This window comes from Ornithorhynchus anatinus, chromosome 20 (assembly GCF_004115215.2).
Source record: "Ornithorhynchus anatinus isolate Pmale09 chromosome 20, mOrnAna1.pri.v4, whole genome shotgun sequence".
Lineage (NCBI taxonomy): Eukaryota > Metazoa > Chordata > Mammalia > Monotremata > Ornithorhynchidae > Ornithorhynchus > Ornithorhynchus anatinus.
Genome location: NC_041747.1, coordinates 21,015,445 through 21,037,190, shown reverse-complemented (window position 1 = coordinate 21,037,190; position 21,746 = coordinate 21,015,445). Strand labels below are relative to the sequence as shown.

The 21,746-nt window shown below is 40.9% G+C and overlaps 1 protein-coding gene across 1 annotated transcript in view; it reads left to right on the top strand.

The window, feature by feature from the left end:
• Window positions 1-21,746, top strand: part of DYNC2H1 (dynein cytoplasmic 2 heavy chain 1) — a 194,561-nt gene that overhangs the window by 33,106 nt on the left and 139,709 nt on the right. Inside the window, 16 exon segments of the mRNA XM_007666838.4 lie at window positions 35-152; window positions 335-447; window positions 534-653; window positions 2,400-2,550; window positions 4,757-4,962; window positions 6,892-7,074; window positions 7,638-7,820; window positions 9,235-9,458; window positions 10,928-11,043; window positions 12,542-12,741; window positions 13,941-14,205; window positions 14,960-15,167; window positions 17,083-17,212; window positions 18,511-18,666; window positions 19,565-19,824; window positions 20,678-20,924. Of these exon segments, the coding sequence (XP_007665028.2) occupies window positions 35-152; window positions 335-447; window positions 534-653; window positions 2,400-2,550; window positions 4,757-4,962; window positions 6,892-7,074; window positions 7,638-7,820; window positions 9,235-9,458; window positions 10,928-11,043; window positions 12,542-12,741; window positions 13,941-14,205; window positions 14,960-15,167; window positions 17,083-17,212; window positions 18,511-18,666; window positions 19,565-19,824; window positions 20,678-20,924 (2,880 nt within the window).

Below are 21,746 nucleotides of genomic sequence, written 5' to 3'. Positions count from 1 at the left end.
TAAGAGAAACCTATTTCTGATTTCTCTTGAACAGGAAAAGCGCTCGGCATTTCCCAGGTTCTATTTCATTGGTGACGACGACCTGTTAGAAATATTGGGCCAGTCGACTAATCCTACTGTTATTCAGTCTCACCTCAAGAAACTTTTTGCTGGTAAGACAGCGGTCAATATTGTGCATGTAATTCGATTTATAACCTATTTAGAGTTAATGGAGATGAAGGCTTGAATGAAAAGTGCGAAGAAAAACCACAGGACCTACTTTTCTGTGTTGTGTTTGAGGGGAGGTATTTCATCGAATTTGAATCTAATAAGGCTTTTGTTCTCACGGTTATAGGCATTAACAGTGTGTGCTTTGATGAGGAGTGTAAGCATATAACTGCGATGAAATCATTAGAGGGAGAAATTGTGCCTTTTAAAAATAAAATTCTTCTGTCAAATGATGTTGAGGTATGTGAAATTCAAGGATACCGTAACTGATTTTTCTGAATAGTTTCACCTGAATACAAATATTGCTGTCTGACTTCTATATTCAGATTTGGCTAAACGGTTTGGCCTCAGAAATGAAGGAGACTTTGAAACAGTTACTAGTGGAATGTGTTACAGCCGGGAGAAGAGCTCAAGTCTCCATCGACCCCTCACTCTTCCCCTCACAAGTAAGGATTTAGTTTTGATGATTGTTACCATAACGATAAGGCAACCATTTCTGACCTTCTTAGGTCTCTTTTTTGAGATATTTACAAAGGAGTTTTAAGGGCAAGCTTTTGATGGAAATAATCCATGAGTGGATTATTTTAACTGAACTCTCTTGCTGCTTGACCAAGGGCCTCTTAGTAGTATTTTGAGTTTTATAAGTATAGCCTGATTCTGTCAAATTGATTCCTGAATAATTTCTCCCTAAATAAAATTCAGAATCACTGAGCTCTTCTCAGTATAATTCATTCAGTAGTATTTGAGAGCTTACGGTGTGCAAAGCATTGTACTAATCTCTGGGGAGAGTACAATGTAGCATTCCCTGCCCACAACAAGCTCACAATGTAGAGGGACAGGCTTTCACCTTTATGTCTAGGCTAATCATAAAATGGAATGTGCCACCTTGAGCTGAATTGAAAGAGATCGCATCCCACGAGGTAATACCATATTCATTGATTAAAATCATTATTTTGGGGGAGAGCTGTATATTATCACTTATTAAATTTGAATAGTAATGCTAATGTGATTTAGTGTGGAGGAGCACCTGATAACTGAGTGACCTATGCTGGTTCATGGACTAGCCATGTTTTTTTGCTTTTTTTTGGTTTTTGTTTGAAAATTGAAAGATGGATTATAAAAACAACCTAGGCAGCCTGAGAGCCAACTTGTGGTATTCACTGACCCGGGCAATGAGCAAGATGTTCTCCATTCCTTCCCTCTGCACTTCCCCCTCCAAAACTCCAGGACAGCTTTGGGTGTCCTGAAATAGAGAAGCAGCCTGGCCTAGTAGATAAAGCACGGACCGGGGAGTCGGAAGGAGCTGGGTTCTAATGCCGGTTCCACCGCTTGTCTGCGGTGTGACCTTGGCCAAGTGTCTTGACTTCTCTGTTCTTCAGCTGCCTCCTCTGTAAAAATGGGGAAGACGACTGTGGGCTCCATGTGGGACAAGGATTGTGTCCAAAGTGAAAAGCTTGTATCTACCCCAGCGCTTAGTATGGTGCCTGGCACCTAGTAAGCACTTAGCAAATACCATTTTAAAAAAAAGCTAGGTTGAGAGACCTGCTCTATTTAGGGATGACTTCCGACTGAGAGACCTCCCCATCTCCCAAACATTCTCATGGGTCAGGGGAGACCAGAATAGGACTGAAGTTCCACTTGGTTGCTTACAGATCCTCCTCGAGCCCATCAGAATGTTCGAGGGAATTTTAGAATAGCCGCCGCCACTGGAGAATGCTGGAATGTATCCCCTGGGTAAATGTAACAATAATTGTTTTGGCATTTGTATGTGTGGCGTAAGACTAGTTCCCCCAGAATTCAGACTGTAAATCATTCCGTAAGCGATATCGTGGATACCCCATAGAGGTTCTTGGGTTTGGTCAGCTACCTCTACACTGTGAGCTCACTGTGGGCAGGGAATATGTTCTTGTATTGTAGTCTCCCAAGAGCTTAGTTCAGTGTCTTGCACACAGTAAGCACTTAATAAATATGATCGAATGAATGAATGCTGAATTTCAATAGTCGGCTTACTTTCTAGCTTCCTGAAGTGTGGTTTGCCACTGAAAATCATAAGGATACTTGAGCTTCGCACCCGGTCACACCACAGGGAACATCTCGTTTTTCAAAACGGGAATTCTGCCAGTTACTCGGAAATGTAGACTTAGAAGAATTTTTGTTTGCTCAATACAATTTTTTCTTTCTCCCTTAAAAAGATCCTGTCCTTGGCGGAACAGATTCATTTCACCGAAGATGTAGAAAAGGCCATCAGAGGCCACAGCCTTCATCAGCTAGAAATCGAGCTCATGGCTAAACTAGAACACTATACCAACATAGATACGAGTTCCGAAGATCCGGGAAATCCAGGTATTTGAAGTATTGGCCAATTTTAAAAATGAGAAACTTGTGGAATCCCTAATCTATTCTTATCGTAATATTTGCTTTGGTATAAAAGGTAACAGTTGTCTTAAAGTGTTCTCATTTAAAAAAAAATACTGGCGCATGTTTAGAATTCATATGCAGTTCAAATAAAACACTGATCAAAACTGAGCTCAAAGTAAATTCAAAGCATGGTTTACTTTTGGGCTTTCAAGGATTATGGGGAGACATCCTAAAACTCGGTTGAGCCAGGATGATTTCAATCATTCATTCTTTCACTCAATTGTATGTATTGAGCACTTACTGTGAGCAGAGCACTGTATTAAGCGCTCACTACTTTTCTACCAAATTTCCATGTTAGAAAATAGTTAACTCTAAAGGTAACACCAACGGTATTCACTGTATATTTTATAGTCATGTATGGGGATACACACCATTAACAAAGGTTGGACGTCGGAAGAACTCCGAAGACAAGTTCTATTTCATATAATTATTAGAGTGACAGTTTTTCACCAACAGAGTAGGAATTGTGTTTTCCAGAATAGTGGAGAGTGGGAGAGACTGGTTATTCTAAAACGGTAATTGCCTTAAAGTCAGGCCTACTGAGGGGACTTTGCATAGTCATACAGAGGACTTGTCTCTCTAGAAGATGCAGGAGGGTCTGTTTCCTCTCTGCCTAATCTATTTTAAGTCTGTTTCCCCTTGTAGACTCTTAGCTCTTTTGGGGGAGGGATTGCTTTTTTTTTTTTTTTTAAGGTATTTGTTAAGCACTTACTATGCGTCAGGCACTGTACTAAGCACTGAGGTAGATTCAAGCTAATCAGTGTGGAGACAGTCCAAGTCTCACATGGGGCTCCCAGTCTTAAATGCTATTTTGCAGATGAGGTAACTGATACCCAGAGAAGTGAAGTTAGTAGTAGTAGTAATAATGATAATTATGGTATTGTTAAGCACTCTGCCAAGCACTGTTCTAAGTGCTGGAGTAGATACAAGCTAATCAGGTTGGACACAGTCCCTGCCCCACCGTGAGGCTCCCCGTTTTAATCCCTGTTTTACAGATGAGGTGACTGAGGCACAGAGAAGTTAAGTGACTCACCCAAAGTTCATTAGGTGAGGACTGTTGATTTAAAATTTCAACAGAAAAGGAAATCCTGTGACAAGTTAGAGAGGGCTTGGGTAAAGTTCCCCCAGAAACCTCAGAAAGATCCGCACGCAGCCAACACCTTGAATCCTGGCCACGCTCAAATTTAGAGATTAATCGGAACTATTTGCTGATCCACTGTCGCTGAAACATACTGCCGGAGGGGTGAGGGAGGAAGTTCCATTTGCTAATCTCGTTAGCCCATTCATCCTGAGGTGGAGGAATTTGCCATAGTTGGGAAAGAGTTCACCGGCAAGGGCCAAGCCGTCGGCCACTGATATTGGCAAACCTAGTTTCCTTCTCCACTCAAGGTCCGGCTGACTAAAATTGCCTTCGTGTGGAGCTTTACAGGGGCCAGTCAGTAGAACTTTCTTATGAGTAAGTGCTGGATGATCCAGCTTTGGCTATACCTTACTATACAAACTAAAAATCAAGTAAACGTCAAACGACATATAGTTCTGTGATGGAGTTGCCTTCCTCCATGTCTGTCTCCCCGTCTCGATTTAAAAGCTCCCTGTGGGCAGGGACTGTGTCTGTCAGTACTCTGTTGTACTCTCCCAAGAGCTTCACTCTGCACATACGGTGGCTCAGTGGAAAGAGCCCGGGCTTGGGAGACAGAGGTCATGGGTTAGAATCCTGGCTCTGCCACTTGTCAGCTGTGTGACTGTGAGCAAGTCACTTGACTTCTCTGTGCCTCAGTTACCTCATCTGTAAAATGGGGATTAACTGTGAGTCTCACGTGGGACAACCTGATTACCCTGTATCTCCCCCAGCACTTAAAACAGGGCTCTGCACATAGTAAGCACTTAACAAATACCAGTGTGATTATTATAGTAAGTGCTAAGTAAATACCGCCGATTTGACTGATTAATGATGCTGTTTCAACCACATTAGTCTACTCAAGTGATGTGAAGTTTGGCATCAGAATTACTGTTTACGTTGATCAGCTTTTAGATAAGTGGTCATTCCTTTATCTTTAGTCTTTGTAAACTTTAACAGGTGGTTCTCTGAAAAGTCTCCAGTTATTTTCTTCATGTTTACATTTGTTGGCAGAATCCGGAATCCTTGAGCTCAAGCTTAAAGCTCTTATTCTCGACATCATCCACAACATTGATGTGGTGAAGCAGTTAAACCATGTGCAGATTCAGAGTACTGAAGACTGGTTCTGGAAAAAACAAGTTAGATTCTATATGAAAAATGATCTGAAATGTTACATTCAAATGGTGGATTCGGAACTGCAATACACATATGAGTATCAGGTACGGTTTTTTTATTTGTGTTGCATTTTTATGTTTGGAAGTAAATTCCTTTATAATTAGCTTGTTTTGGATGTGTGTGCCAACTCTGTAACATTGTTACTTTCCCAATGTGCTTAGAACGGCGCTCTGAGCCCAGTAAGTGCTCGATAAATATTGATTGACTGATTGGAATCCAGTGGTTAGCCCAACGTTTGTAAAGAGGCTGCATAAAATTTTCTTGGAGAAAATTCACTCTAAATTGAGGAACTACATAGGTGTCCTCAGTACCTGAAATACAGAAGCAGCGTGGCTCAGTGGAAAGAGCACGGGCTTGGGAGTCAGAGGTCGTGGGTTCTAATCCCAGCTCTGCCACTTGCCTGCTGTGTGATCTTGGGCAAGCCACTTAACTTCTCTGGGTCTGTTACCTCATCTGTAAAATGGGCATTAAGACTGTGAGCCCATCGTGGACAACCTGCTTACCTTACCTTACCTTACCCCAGTGCTTAGAACTGGGCTTGGCACATAATATGCACTTTACAAATACCATAATTAATATTAATTATCAGATTACAGATAGGGAAATCCAGGACCCTCCTTTCCAACCGAGTGGTGCACCTACAGGGACTGTCTTTTGCTGGGCTGTTGGGTTTGTTTTTAGTGCATGGTGCTGTTTTCACTCTTACTGCCTCCTTGTCTCATGATCTCATGGGAAGCAGCGTGGGGTAGCGGATAGAGCACGGGCCTGGGAGTCAGAGGGTCATGCGTTCTAATTCCGGCTCTGCTACTTGTCTGCTGTGTGACCTTTGGCAAGTCACGTCCCTTCTCTGGGTCTGTGACCCCATCTGTAAAATGGGGATTGAGACTGCGAGCCCCATGTAGGACAGGGTCTGTGTCCAACTGGATTTGCTTTTATCCACCCCAGAGCTTACTACAGTGTCTGGCACCTAGTAAACACTTAACAGATGCCATGTTCATTATTATTATTACAAAGCTTCTGCTTGAAAAGATGTGCTCCTTTCCTGTCCGTGTGCCGTGCTGAAATATCCTTGCCGATTTAACTGCCAGATGATTACGTCTACTGCCTCCTTCCCCAAATTACATAATTAAAGAGGAAGGGTGTGTGTGTTCTGAAATGACCTCGCAAGGAAGCGAGAGGAGAATATCCTTGCTTGAAGCAAAGATGTTTTGGTGCCTCCTTCCAAATTTTAGAGTCCCCAATAAGTCTGCTGGCAATCGATCAATTGTATTTATCGAGCATTCACTATGTTCGGAGCATCTTGCCAAGCTACTGAGCATCTGCTAAGCTACCAAGCATCTCGGCAGATCATCCCTTGCAGTCTGAAGCTTTCAGGGCAGACTCAGGAGGGTATCCAAGCTGTCCGCAGCCTGAGGCATCTGTCTCCAACCTTGTTACTGAATTACACACTAGGATGTATGAGAACAGTCAATTAATGGTATTTATTAAGTGCTTACTGTATTCACTGTACTAAGTACTTGGAAGCAATGAAATGACTGACAGTCCGTCCCCCCCCCCCCAAAAAAAAATGCACTGGTTTGTAAGCAATGATTGCTGAAATCTTTTCTAATAGAAAACAGATTGTTGTGGTAAGACATTAATTTTTTTTAACTAGATTTACTGGTTTTATTTCCTGCCATATTTTTTGGCTATTGCAGTCATTGTAATAGAGTCAGATAATGGAGGTGATATTAGTGGAGTTCCAATTTCTGATCTCCATCCTAAACTTAAGGTATTCTGGGGAAAAAAGATAATTTCTATTTTAGCGGAAGTGCTGTGAAACTTGTTTTTCTCTCATCTATTCTGAGATGCAAATTTCATCTTATTCTTTCTCTAACACACTTGGATTATAAATTTGTAAGAAATAAGTTACAAGAACAGTAGGCTAAGATTGGAGGAAATACATGACTTGAAGTATTATCCCGTGTTTACAGGGTAACGCACCCAGATTGGTGTACACGCCATTGACTGATAAATGCTACCTCACGCTCACCCAAGCCATGAAGATGGGTCTCGGAGGAAATCCCTACGGACCAGCCGGAACTGGCAAAACCGAGTCGGTGAAGGCTCTGGGAGGACTTCTTGGAAGACAAGTTTTAGTTTTTAACTGTGATGAGGTGAAGAAATGACTCCTTACCGAAGCGTGATTTAGCTCTGTACTTTCCCAGTAAAAAGATAGTCTGCCTAATTTCGTAACATTATATTTGGAATTCTCAAGTTAATGCAGTCGAAGAATTGAGCTTTTCCTCTCCTGCAACCTTAGCTTCTATTAGATTAGAATCTTAAGGACAAAGGAGGATAGTAGTTACAGGAAACAGTAAAGCTCTCAAGTTAATGTACAATCTTCTGGACAAAGGTAAACTTTGTATAAAAGGAGCTATGTTTTTAAAAGAAGCAAAATAGTTTCATCCACCCAAGATGCATTGGTAAAATTTGTTCAGTTGTATTTACTTTTTCATTTTAAATGGAAATGTAGGATTGTTGAAAAATACATTCAGTAAACACATTGAAAATGTTTTTACTAGTCTTGAGTGAACAATTTGGATGTGCTAAGATTTTTCACTGTAATTCTAATGGAATAAGAGTAAGGGCCTAGGGGAAAATAAATCAAAACTACATGAAGATACAAAAAAAACCAGGAATGGGGAAGAATTTAAACAAAAAAAATTTTGCTTTTCAGGGTATCGATGTGAAGTCAATGGGGCGCATATTTGTTGGTTTGGTAAAGTGTGGAGCCTGGGGTTGTTTTGATGAGTTCAATAGGCTGGAAGAAGCAGTTTTATCCGCAGTATCTATGCAAATCCAGACAATTCAAGACGCTTTGAAGAATCATAGACCAGTTTGCGAACTACTTGGAAAAGAGGTACCGTGTTGACTTTAATTTTATTATTCGGAAAGTAAGCAGTTCAGCATTTTTTTTTTTTTTTTTAAAAAGAGTATCCCAGTTTGCCCTGGCTTAAGGTATTTGGGGGTACAATTTAGAATCTTCTTGGAGTGGAAAAAGGTGTCATTCCACCTGCAGTTCTGAACACATCAAATGCATTTATGTCAGGAATTAATAGAAAGCAAATGTATATTAGTCAGGTATTCCATCAGATTATGTATGTTCTTGGACAAGACACTTGATTACTTTGTGCATCAGTATTATCTGGGGTAAAGATATCTAGTCTCCCCATTGCTTAGGCACTGTGTCCAGAATGGGACAGGAATGAGGCCTTAGTTGATCATTTTAATTTACCCTGGTGGTTGGCACAAAATGACTGTTTAATACCAGAGGTGTCATCATTATGTTTTTTTTTCCTGGAAAGAGAAGAGGGGAAGGGAAGTCAAGTTTTAAAATATGAAAACAAAATGTTCATTGAACTAAAATATGCAAAAGCCATACTCCTTCAAACTTTGTTTTAAAGGAAACCTGGCAAGCTTACTATAAAATGGCTATAAAAAGTAGCTTGAGAGTACTCAATCAATTTTTCTAAGCTTTTGTTAGTGTATTTATTACCATTTGGCTCCTGAAGAGCTGTCAGTTATAAACGTTGTATCTTTCTCAAATGCACTTTTTGCTCAGTAGCAGCATTATCTAATGGAAGGAGCTTTGGCCTGGTAGTTTAGAGGACCTGGGTTCTAATCTCTGCTCCACCAATTGCCTGCCATGTGGCCTTGGATAAGTCATTTAACTTCTCTGTGCCTCAGTTTCTTCTTCAGTAAAATGGGGATTAAATGCCTTTTCTCCCTCCTGCTTAGACTGTGAGCCTCATAAGGAGCAGGGACTATCCAACCTGATTATCTTTTTTCTACCCCAGTGCTTAACAGTGCTTGACATATAGGAAGCACTTAAATGTCATTAAAAAGACTCAGTTCATATGAATTCATATGCCTGTTAGAGTAGGATTTCACTAACTTTTAATGTGATTTCAAATATTCATAATAACTCTATTAGTTAAGCCATCGTGGTATTTTTATGTGCTAAGCACATGACTAAATTCTGCTGTAGATACAAAATAATCCCTTTTCCACATAGGACTCAGAGTCTAATTGGGAGAGAATAAGAAATTGAATCCCCATTTTAGAGGTGAGGAAACTGAGGCACTGAGAAGTGACTTACTTAAGGTCTCACAGCAGGCAAATGTTGGAGCCAGGGTTAGAACTCAGGTTCTCTGACTCCCAGGCCTCTGCTTTTCCCACTAGGCCCCACTTCTTCTGAGCAAAGAGTAGCATTTTGAGCAAAAAGTACATTTGAGCAAAAGACCACATTTGTAATTTACTGTTTTTAACTTCAGGTGAAAATGGATTCGAACTCTGGAATTTTTATCACGATGAATCCTGCTGGAAAAGGCTACGGAGGAAGACAGAAATTACCCGATAACTTGAAGCAACTTTTCAGGCCAGTGGCTATGTCTCGTCCCGACAATGAACTCATTGCCGAAGTTATTCTCTACTCGGAAGGCTTTAAAGATGCCCAGATATTGGGCAGAAAATTGGTGGCTATTTTTAATCTTTCTAGGTGAGTGAGCATTTTGGTTTTGTTTTTTATCATTCTGTCTGAGCGGTTATCAGTGATCAAGGGCTCCAACTCCTGGGTGGCAAGGAAGGGCATTGGGATTTTGGAAGAACAAACCATTTTGGTTTAGTGCCCACAGCTTGGGAGGGTGCTTCACTTCAAGTTGCACCCTACGACCAGACATCTGTTTTGCCTCCACTCGACTTCGTATTAATATCTGTCCTCATATTAGTATCTGTCTCCCCATTTAAGACTGTTAGGTCGTTTATAAGCGGGTAACACCTCTAATTGGGTCGTATTGTAGTCTCCCAAGCGCTTAGTACAGTGCTCTGCAGATAGTAAGCGCTCAATGAATACCATTCACTGTGGCAGATATTCCTCATTTGGGCCTGGAGCCTGGCGTAGGCTGTGCCAGACACTCAGAAATTCCTAGTGGGCTCTAGAACAACTTGAAACTTTTTCTCCTCTCAGGTTCTAGGCCGAAGCCTGAGTCTTTTCTTCTCCCTGTGGATCTGGGGCCAGGCAGGTGCATTTCCAACCCTATAAGGACCTCATCTACTAGTTCTGTCACTCCAATAGCCATTGTGCCACCTCCTTGAAGTCCCCCATGCTCAAATATAAATACAGCACTCACAGTAGTGAACATTTAGATGCGTATCAAAATCTCGATTCTTTCCTGCTGCCTAAGAATTTTGATTCTGATCCTTGGTGGCAGTGATAGGAAGTGGTGGTGGTGATCGTCGTCGTAATAGTAGTAGAAATGATTGGTAATAGCGTAATTCTGTCAATGTTTGACAAGGCTTCAGTATGAACAACAAGAATAGGCATGGGTTGAGTTTGCAGGGCCCCAAGTAGTGAATTTGGAGAGCAAACTAGTCAGTAAAAGATGCCCTACTTGATGAATCGAGAGTTGATTGCTACTGAGTGACTCTTCCCCAGGTAAGAGATTTTCTTAGCTTCAATTTGTAGTTTTGGGCCCACTGGTTTCTCTTCCCTGCTAAGACTCTTGATACTAACATTTACCCAAAGGCATTTAATTCTCCCGAATAAACAGCTCTGTTTATTATTTGTTATTGATTATTATCTGTTTAGTATTTGGAGAGAAAATTAGTGCCCTACTCTCTCCTCTCTCGCCATGGATCCCTCGCTCATCCCCTCCTTTCCTGCTTGGAACTTATGAGTAAGTGCTTAATAAATACCATAAACTAAAATGAAATAAATACCATTGATTGATGCAGCTATGAGATCACAATGGGGAAAAATTATAAAGGAAACTCCTTTACCCACTTTGATTCACAATTTTACTCAAAATCATTGAGTAGTACATCATTTTCTTTGAGTCGGTGAAATTAGTAGAGGAGAGCAGCAACTTTCTGTCCGCTTTATTATTATTTCTATTCTATGTTCAGTGAAGGGAAAAGCAACAATTAAGGGAGCTGAAATATTAACCTTTTAATGTCTTAAAATCTCAGGGAACTTTTGACACCTCAGCAGCATTACGACTGGGGTTTAAGAGCACTGAAGACCGTCCTGAGAGGAAGTGGAAATCTTCTTCGGCAGCTGAAGAAGAATGGCGTCAAGGAGAGAGGTAAGATTGCTTGTGGCGGGATTAGTGTAGCATTATCGCACCCGGAGTGCAGAGGCTTGATGTTCTCAGAAATCCAGACCTGCATGAATATTTTGCACCCACTTCCGTGTCTACCGACTCTGTTTTATTGCATTCTCCCAAGCGCTAAGTACAGTGTACTGCACACAGTAAGCACTCAATGAATACCGTTCATTGATTCCCGATCCAGACCCGCAAGCTTTTTGTCCAAGCCCTACTTGGATCGGGAAAGTTGTTCTATTTCTCCTACCAGATCCAACTTGTATCCTCTGTGTCCCTTCTCACTAGGGCTCTCTTTTCCATGGGAAGTCCAAAGAGATTCCAAGTTTTAAAGGGTGAAGAAAAATGACTGGAGCCGAAATAGGAGGAGTAGGTGGGGCGGGGGTTGGAGTTGGGGAGTAAAAAGGATTAAAAAAAAAAATGAGGTGAAAGTAGGGATGCCTTAATTATATTTCATTTATGAGAAGTGTATTTTGAAGTCCCTTTCATTCTGATGAAATGTACTGAACTCAGCCAAATAGTATTGGTTTTACTATGGTTTCATCAAAACAGTGCTAAATTTTCTTTGAGGCTCCTGAGTAGCAAATCTAACAGTTGTCTAAACTGTAAGCTCATTGTAGGCAGGGAATATGTTTCTGTGGTTGTATCGTACTCTTCCAAGTACTTAGTTCAATGTTCTGCACACAGTAAGCACTCGGAAAAAAAGGACTGAATGAATGAATAATGGGCCATGGTGTTGTCTCAGCCATGCTGCTTCCCCAGACTTTCCAGCAGTAGCCGCTACCAAGACAGGACGAGTGTGTGGTTCTGCAGATAACTGCAACTGTCTTTTATTGGCACAGAAACAAAAGGCACTCGTCCTACAACTTTGGGGGACCTGGTGAGAGGCATCGCAGCCTAGTGATAGAGCAGGGGCCTGGGAGTCAGAAGAACTTGGGTTCTAATCCGAGCTCCGCCACTTAGCTTCTGTGGGACCTGGGGAAAGTCACTTCACTTCTCTGTGCTTCAGATACCTCATCTGTAAAATGGGGATTAAGAGTGTGAGTCCCATATGGGACATGGACTGAGTTCAAAATGATTAACTTGTAGCTACCCCAGCGCTTAGAGCTTGGCACATAGTAGGCGCTTCCCAAGTGACTGGCCGAAGGCTACACAGATTAAGTGGTGGAACCTGAAATTAGAGCCCAGGTCCTCTGACTCCCAGGCCTGTGCTCTTTCCTCTAGGCCATACTGCTTCTCAACCTCTTCTGGTTTTGCTCTTCTTCCTTTGCTCCTCTTTCTGAGAAGCAAAAATGATCTTGGCAGAAATAATTTATCATAGTAATAATAATTATTTTTCACAATTGTCCATTTAATGTGGGCACTGTTTAGTTCCAAATAGTTTTAAACGTGGCATTTTTTTTCAGGTGGCAGTTTGAATGACAGACGGTGACGTTTATAAAAGAGGGTTAAATTCATGTGAGATTACTTTTTTCCCCAGTTAATGAAAGTCATATCGTGATACAAGCTTTGCGGCTCAATACGATGTCAAAGTTTACTTTTGCTGACTGCATACGGTTTGATGCACTGATTAAAGATGTCTTTCCTGGAGTCGACTTCAAGGATGTGGAATATGATGAGCTAAGTGCTGCTTTAAAGCAAGTCTTTGAGGATGCCAATTTTGAAATTATCCCCACCCAGGTAACTATCAAAACCTATTTTCACAATGGATGAAGTGTTCTGGGTGACTGGGCAGATTTTTTCTGAAAGGTATGAAAGTGCAGATGCAACTCTTTTAATTTGCGAAATCAATTATGAACCTCTGATTACGCCTCTCCTTACACACACAGTTCATCAGAGGTAAGGTGTTACGTGAATCTAGTAAGCAACACGTAATTCGATATGAACAACGCTATATAAACTTGTTTTAGAGTAACCACAGCTAGAATGTAAGCTCAAGCAGCATGGCCTAGCGGATAGAGCACGGGCCTGGGAGTTGGAAGGTCATGGGTTCTAATCCCTGCTCTGCTACTGGTCTGTTATGTGACCGTGGGTAAGTCACTTTGCTTCTCTGGGTCTTAGGGCCCTCATCTGTAAAATGGAGATAAGACTGTGAGCCCTTTGTGGGGCAGGGACTGTGTCCAAGCACTTAACAAATACCATTATTATTATTATTTATGATTATTCACAGGCAGGGATTGTGTTCACTGATTCTTGTTTTCTACCAAGAGTTTAGTACAGTGCTCGGGACCTAGTAACTTCTCAAATTTCTTTAATTGCTTACCTACTTCCTCTGAAAGATGAGGAAAAACCCAGTCCCTCTTTATAAGTGTCTGAAATACCGTGTTTTTTTTTTTAAATCAACTTGTATTTACATCAGCTCTTAGAACAGTGTTTGACATATAGTAAGCACTTAACAAATACCATAAAGAAAGGTTGAATCAGTGCTGTTGAATAAAGCTTAGGTGGAATGTTGAAAAAGCATTTGGTAAAAAAAAAATACTAATTTTATTCTGTACCCTAAGGAGCTCAACTTGAATTATTATTATTTTATTGCTGTAATCCCAACACAAGGTGCTCTGCCCACAATAAGTGCTCAAAAAACCCTACTTCGAGTGTGAGTTCCACTGTGGGACAGGGATTTGGGGACTGTGTCCGCACAGTGTTTGACACATAGTCAGCACTTAACCACTACCATTAAAAATATGACTTCTTGATTCTTATGTCCATATCTGAAAATTATTTACATTAATGCCTGTCTCCCTGTCTAGACTGAAAGCTCATTGTGGGCAGGGAATATGTCTGTTCTTTTATTGCAGTCTCCCAAGTGTGTAGTACAGTGCTTTGCACGCAGTAAGCACTCAACAAATATGATTGATATGATTTATTTTTCTTTCCAGATTAAGAAAGCTCTGGAATTGTACGAACAGTTACGTCAGAGGACGGGGGTCGTTATCGTTGGTCCAAGCGGCACTGGCAAATCAACCCTGTGGCGAATGCTGCGGGCAGCCCTGTGTAAAGTGGGCAAAACGGTGAAACAGTACACGATGAATCCTAAAGCCATGCCTCGGCACCAGTTGTTAGGCTACATCGACATGGACACGAGGGAATGGTCGGATGGGGTTTTGACAAACAGCGCTCGACAAGTCGTGAGAGAACCTCAGGGTGGGTCCTGATGAAGGGTGAATGATTTGTTTTAACTGTGATCAGATGATGATAATGGCAGGCAAGTGCCTTCTAGGTGCCAGGCACTGTATGTAATAAATGCTATTGGTGGATACAAGCAAATCGATCTGTACACAGTCCCTGTCCCATGTGGGGCCCACATTCTCTATCCCCATTTTACAGATGAGGGAACTGAGGCACAGAGAAGTGAATTGTGTTACCCAAGGTCACACAGCAGTCACTGGGCCTCAGTCACCTCGCCTGTAAAATGGGGATTAAGACTGTGAGCCCCATGTGGGACAGGGACTGTGTCCGACCTGATTACCTCTTATCTACTCCATCACTTAGTGCTTAGCACATAGTAAGCACTTAACGAATACCGCTATTATTATTATGGCATCCTTAAACTCCATGGGGTTCCGTGCAACCAATAAATTTTGACAGTGTCTGACGATATTAATTTTAGTGAATTGAATCAGAACATTTTGCTGAAGGAATTTATTTGATTGCTCAGCTCAAGAACAGTGTCTCCTTGGGTACAGAGATGGCTCAGGAGTTTTATTTTGAAGTAAAATAAAAATTAGAGAGATCTCTCACAATTACAGATGATGATGTTCAACTCAGTATCTCAAGCAAAGTATTTTGAATTTTAAGGGAGGACAACAGATTTCTGTGTGATTTGGGTTCACTTTTTTAAAAAAAAATTGTGACCGGCATGTTCATTCACTTATTCTTCTGCTTTCACTCAAAACAGATGTAAGCTCATGGATAATCTGTGATGGAGATATTGACCCCGAGTGGATTGAATCTCTCAATTCTGTGCTGGATGACAACCGGCTACTCACTATGCCCAGTGGGGAGAGAATTCAGTTTGGCCCAAATGTGAATTTTGTATTTGAAACCCATGATTTAAGCTGTGCATCCCCTGCCACGATATCTAGAATGGGAATGATATTTCTCAGGTGAGATGCCAGGGCATTTGAAATGTACATGAGTCATTTTGCATCCAAAATTTTTGTTAGATGTCTTAGTTTGGTCAAATACCCCTTAAATTAGAGGGCTTATTCCTTGGGTTTCATTTGTCATAGTTCTCTGGCCGACTGAGAAGGTTTCCATTATTTCTGCTCTTGAATTTATACAAATGGATTTTCTCTTTCCTTGTAATATCAGCCAGCCAAATAAACCAAAATGAGAGCTTGGAGAGAGAATTAAAAAATTTTCTCCTCTTCCGCCCCGCCCCCCCGCCCCTTACTAAATTTTTCTCCTAATTAAGATTCTTTCATGTATTTTCCAGCTAGTACCAAGAAGGGTTGGTACATTTAATGCCTAAACTGTGACTTCTTAAGATTTTCCCTCCCTTTCCTGTAGATTCCCATGATAAAAGGCAGGGTGGGAATAAGAATGTGGCACAAGAATGCAAATAAAAAAGCTTTATCGATGAAGCATTGATAATCTAGGATACTTAGATTAGCAATTATTGTTTCTCACTGCGATCTGAGAAAATTTATGCTCCTTGAGCCCTGTTTGGGATTTCATATTTACCTCTGTGCCTATTGGCCCGTGTAAATAATAATCATAGTTTTTGTTAAGCACTTACTAGGTGCCAAGTGCTGGGGTAGATACAGGATAATCGGCTGACACACGATCCCTATCCCACGTGGGACTCATAGTCTAAGTGGGAGGGAGAAGAAGTGTTTAATCCCCATTTTCAGATGAGATTAACTGAAGCACAGAGAAGCTGACTGACTTGCCCCAAGGTCACCCAACAATCGAAAGGCAGAGGCAGGATCAGAACCCAGGTCCTTCTGACTCCCAGGCTCAGCCTTTTTCCAGTAGGCCAAGATACTTTCCATAGAGACCCGGGTCATTTTAGGAGACTAAATTTTCTTCTTAAAGGCCTGGAAACTGAGTGTCTGGAGTCACACTGATTCACATCTTTCTTATTTCCTTCGTTATTCAATGCATTACATATTTTTGGTGGGGATATATGTTATCGTAAAAGGTGTAGTTGAAATCACCAGTTTTCTAAGGAACTAGATTCCCCTAAGGCATAATCAGGTATGCTGTTAGCTGATTTGGAAGGTAGGTTATCAGTCTCATTGAAATGACAAAAGTTTTTAGGTGAATGTTAAAAATTTGCAAACTTATGCAAGAAATCTTGTTCTCAGGTTATTACGAAATCTTGCACAAAGTGCTCACCATAACAAGTATTCAAAACATACAAAGTGATTTTTGCTTCCTCTTACTATATTAAAGCTCTCTCTCTAAGGTTACTTGTTATCTCGGTTAGCTAATTTGGGAATTATTATTTGATTTAGGAGAGCATAATTTTTGTTTTGAAGGCAGATAAAAAGATGTATTTTCCAGGTCGATAGGGACATAGACATTGTTGGATACTGTGGACACATAATAAATGCTTGTGGGCTAACTAATGAATTCCAGTTTTGATGTGTGTATTTGAAGTCTTTGTTACCCATGGACTTTAGCCTGTGCCTCTTTGCCTAGTGCTTTAAGCTACATTCTGGTATTAATTTGGGTATTTTAGGGTCACAGTTACTATTTTAAACTATTCGGGGGCCATTGAGTGCCTCACTCCAGTGCTCGTATGCCACTTAGACGTTGAAGTTCTCTGAGTGGTGTAAAAAATAATGCTTTTCCTAAGGTGCATTATTCGAGAATGGGAGAGTGAAGCTTATGTTCAAGGTTACATAAATTGAGGACATCCAGTCTGAATGAAAAGCATCCATTTTTTAAGTTGATCATCTTCTGATTGTTTTTTCCTTGGTATAGAAGTGGTAGAGAGAAATTTTTGTCCCTTGTTGTTCACTCTAAGGATCTATTTGATGTCCGTATTAACCAGAAATATATTTTTTCTAGTGATGAAGAGACTGATATTAATTCATTAATAAAATCCTGGTTGAGAAACCAGCCTGAAAAATATAGAGATGATCTTGAAAACTGGATTGGAGATTATTTTGAAAAGGCTTTACAGTGGGTTTTAAAGCAGGTCAGTTTACCACAATATCGTAGTATTTAGTTGTCTTTTATGATCTGATGTAATTTGTAACAGTTATGTTTTTTAAATGAATGAACAGTTTCCTAACCTGTCCATATCTCTGACTGTTTTTGATTGGAGGCCCCATCGTGTATAGAAATAGCTTTCTGATTTCAATTAGCATTTCCTAAATCTTTCTGAGCTATCTTTGAGAAACCTCTGTACACAGTTAATCTAATTTGGTTTTTCAGGCGTTTTCTTAGGATACATTTAAGCCAATTGCCAGCATGGTACTTATACCAGGTTATGTGGTGTGTTCATGTCTAAAAGGAAATTATACTCAAATGATAGGCATTAAATAGGCAGGCGGATCAGTTTATTTGACGCAGTTCTGTGTGAGAAAAAAGTACCCTCAAATGATCAGCATTATGTGGTCAGATGTACCAGTTTATGTGATGGGTTTAATGTCTAAGGAGAAATAATCCTGAAATGATAAGCCTTATTAATTAAGAAGATTGTCCAAAAATTATTCATCCTAAACACCATTAACGATGTGAGTAGGTTCCTCCTGGGACCTCTTCCCTCTTCAACTGGACCTTTCCCAATCAGGTGGTAGTAATAATAATTGTGGTGTTTGTTTCGCATTTACAATGTTCTTGGTATTGTACTAAGTGCCGGGGTGGTTGATTGGGTTGGACACATTCCCTGACCCTCATAGGACTCCCAGTCTCAATACCCATTTTGCAGATGAGGTTTACAGGTGGGGTAACGGAGGCAGAGAGGAGTTAATGACTTGTTCAAGGTCACGCAGCAGACAAGTGGTGGAGCTGGGATTAGAACCAGGTCCTTCCGACTCCCAGGCCCGTACTATATCCACTTAGGCAGGTACTTTCTCTGGGCCCTCTGTTAGTTGTGGGGAGGAGGAAGTAGAGATAATGAACGCCTAAAGATAGGAAACAGATTAACCCAATGCTATATACTCTATATATGTTCTGTATATTCCTGTGTTCTCAGTGATAGCCACCCGCACTTGACTTCCATGGTGGTTAACCAGCACACAGTCGGATGGGTGGGGGGATTTTAACTTGTTCTTTTCTTATAGCCGGTTTAAAATCTTAAAGAATAGATTTTTTCAAAGAAATATAATTCAGTACTCTAGAATTGGGATGGAAAGATCAATTCTGTGCCTGGCTTTAGAAAGATTTAAGTATTTGGAAAGAATAACTTGGAAGCCTTTCACCAATAGGATATATCCTATTTTTAATGGCTGCTCTCCATCTTTTGTTTTTCCTATGATGATCGATCTCCAGAATGACTTTGTGGTAGAAACAAGTCTAGTCGGAACGGTGATGAATGGGTTGTCTCATCTCCATGGGTCCAGAAATCGAGATCAATTTATTATCAGTTTGATAAGAGGACTTGGTGGAAACCTCAACATGAAATCACGATTAGAACTCACAAGAGAGGTAATAGAGGCTCTTACCAAATCTTTTTTTAACAAAAGAGGTTGACTTTGTTCTGCAATTCATTTCACTCTATAATTTCAGAACCTCTCACATCCTGGTGAATATCTGAAAATCGATTGTTACAGGTCTCTCTCTTGTCAAAAAAAAGCCTGGGATTTGCGTGTTTTCAAGATCGCTTGAAATTATTTGCAAGAGAAATATGAGTGGGAAAAATACTTCCTTTTCCTCTCTCTCTTTCTATATCTGATTTTGGGAAACTGAGGGTACCCCTTGTCTGGGACTGAAGGGTTTGTACCTTGTGAATGTGGAGACAGAAGGCTAGGACTGAGAAAGCCCCAATTCCAGCAGTTTCTCTGCTGCTTTTTGGGCCTTTCCCTTAAACAGCACTGTTGACATCAGAGGTACCTGGGAGTAATAATAATTATAATTATTATCAATTAATAATTATCATCATGACATTTTTTAAGCATTTACTATGTGCCAAGCAGTGTTCTGAACCCTGGGGTGGATACAAGCAAATCGGGTTGGACACAGTCTTTATCCCCATTTTACAGATGAGGTAATTGAGGCCCAAAGAAGTAAATTGGAAGTAAATTTCCACGCTGCTTCTCAGTCAGTTGTATTTATTGAGTGCTTACCGTGTGCAGAGCACTGTACTAAGTGCTTGGGAGAGTACAGCTTACACGCTTACAGTCTAGAGAGAGTAAGGTGGGTATATTCGTGTATACACTTTGGGGATGTGAATTCTTTTCCTTCCCATTTGTAAATCCCTAAAGACAATAGTTTCCGCACAATTATCTTGCCTTTGTCTCTTCTAATGCAGGTGGGGAATCGGGGTCGGCATTTGCTAGGCTCGATCCCACAGAATACAAATCCTTCCGAACCTTTTTCTTATCAGATTTTCAGCTGGGCACGAGACTCTCCACCAGATCCCCACAAGCCACTGGACACGTACTATGACTCCAATACTGGTCGTCTAGCATCGTATAAGCTAAAGAAGCCGGAAAACCTGAGGGCTGAAGACTTTAATAATATTCAAACCCTGCCCGTCATTCAGACTCCAGACATGCAAAGAGGCCTAGATTATTTCAAACCGTGGTTGCGCTCTGAAACTAAGCAGCCGTTTATTCTCGTTGGACCTGAAGGATGTGGAAAAGGGTAAGAGCCGAGAAACTCAGACTGAAATACCCCTTTGGTTTATTCCTAAATTGAGTAGTTACACTATTCCATCAGCATTTCAGAACTGCTGCCATAGTCCCAATGGCTCTTTTGGTAAATGATCAAAATATTTCAGGGATAATATTTTGGCATAACTGTCGGGGACAATCTGTAGTACAGAGATGAAGAAATACAGACTCCTTTTTCTTCCTAGTGGTTTTATTTTCTAGCTACTAACTCCATGTCGCTGTGTACCCAGTGACTTAGGCATCTTGAAATTTTAGTTCGTAAAAGCATGTAAACAATCTTTTATTGGAAAAGATGTGGATTTATAATACACTGGTATATGAATATATAAAACTATGTTGTGTAGAGGTTTTAAATAGCGAAGTCGTGAGTTTAACCGGATACTTTTTATTGAAATTTAATGACTTATTTATCTAAATCAACAACCATTTTATTTACTCATCTTAAGCTTTTGGAAATCTGTTTTTCTTTTTTCAACTGCTGAGGGTTGGTTGCTGTTTATGGGCAGTAAACATAACAGGGTACTTGCTTCTAGTTTACCTCAGACCGCTTATCACCATGTGATTCATAAAGCTCTCAATTTCAAATGACTTTAATAATAATCAAACACTGCCGGTCATTCAGACTCCAGACATGAAAAGAGGCTTAGATTTCTACAGACACACAATAGATGCTTTTAATGTTGACCATTGAAAGAAGACTCATATCCTGTGCCCGTCAGATGCCATCCCAACTAGATGGATTTGTTAGAATACGGCGGGTTTTAGTTTTGGTATTTAGTAGATGTTTAATCATTGACACTTTTAAACATTGGCTGTCTTTCTAGAATGCTGCTTCGATATGCTTTTTCCCAACTCCGTTCCACCCAAATTGCCACGATTCACTGCAGTGCCCAGACCACTTCTCGGCATCTCCTGCAGAAACTGAGCCAGACTTGCATGGTAATCAGTACCAATACCGGTCGGGTATACAGGCCGAAAGACTGTGAAAGACTCGTTCTGTATCTGAAAGATATCAACCTGCCAAAGCTCGACAAATGGGGAACTAGCACTTTGGTAGCCTTTCTCCAGCAGGTGAGCAAGTTTATTTTTGTTTTTTATTTTTCAATTTCAGACAACATCACTTCTCATGTTATTTTGTCATTCAGGAAACAGGTCTCTCCCATCCTAACTTCTGCAGAAGGTGTTTTTGATTGGCTTAGTGGCTTTCTCCCCTAGAAATCCTTTTGATTCTTAGAGAAGACTCAGTACAAGATACACCAAGTAGCTTCACTCTTTGGTGGAGTGGTGAGAAGTAGAAACAGCCATGTTCCTAATAGTTTCTGCCCTGGGTTTTTTTATGGTATAGGTTAAGCGCTTACTATGTGCCAGGCACTGTACTAAGAGCTGGGGTAGATGCAAGCTAATTGGGGAGCTTGCAGTCTTAATCCCCATTTTACAGATGAGGTAACTGAAACAGAGAAATGACGTTCCCAAGGTCACACAACAGATAAGTGGCAGGGCCGGGATTAGAACTCAGATCCTCTGACTCCCAGCCCCGGGCTCTATGCACTAGGCCACACTGCTTCTCAGTGGGCCCCGCTGCCCTTAAAAACTGTAGCGTTTGCTGCATTTGAACCTTGGCCAAGAAATCAGCGAGTCCTTTGCTTGAGCTCGGGGGGGTCAGAAAGAGGCAGCAGTTTGGCACTGTGTGAAGTGAATTTGCCCTTGAAGAGATCTCCCTGGTGGAGATTTTCCTCTGCTTCTTTTCCCAGTCTTGAGACAAGGAAGGAACTGGTCAGGAAAAGTCAGTGGGATCAGGAGTTGGGGCCATATGAGAGAAAGAGGAGTGACCCAGGAATGTCAGGTATTTCAAGGATGTCTGTAGCAGGCAGAATTCCATGGAAGTTGTCTCCC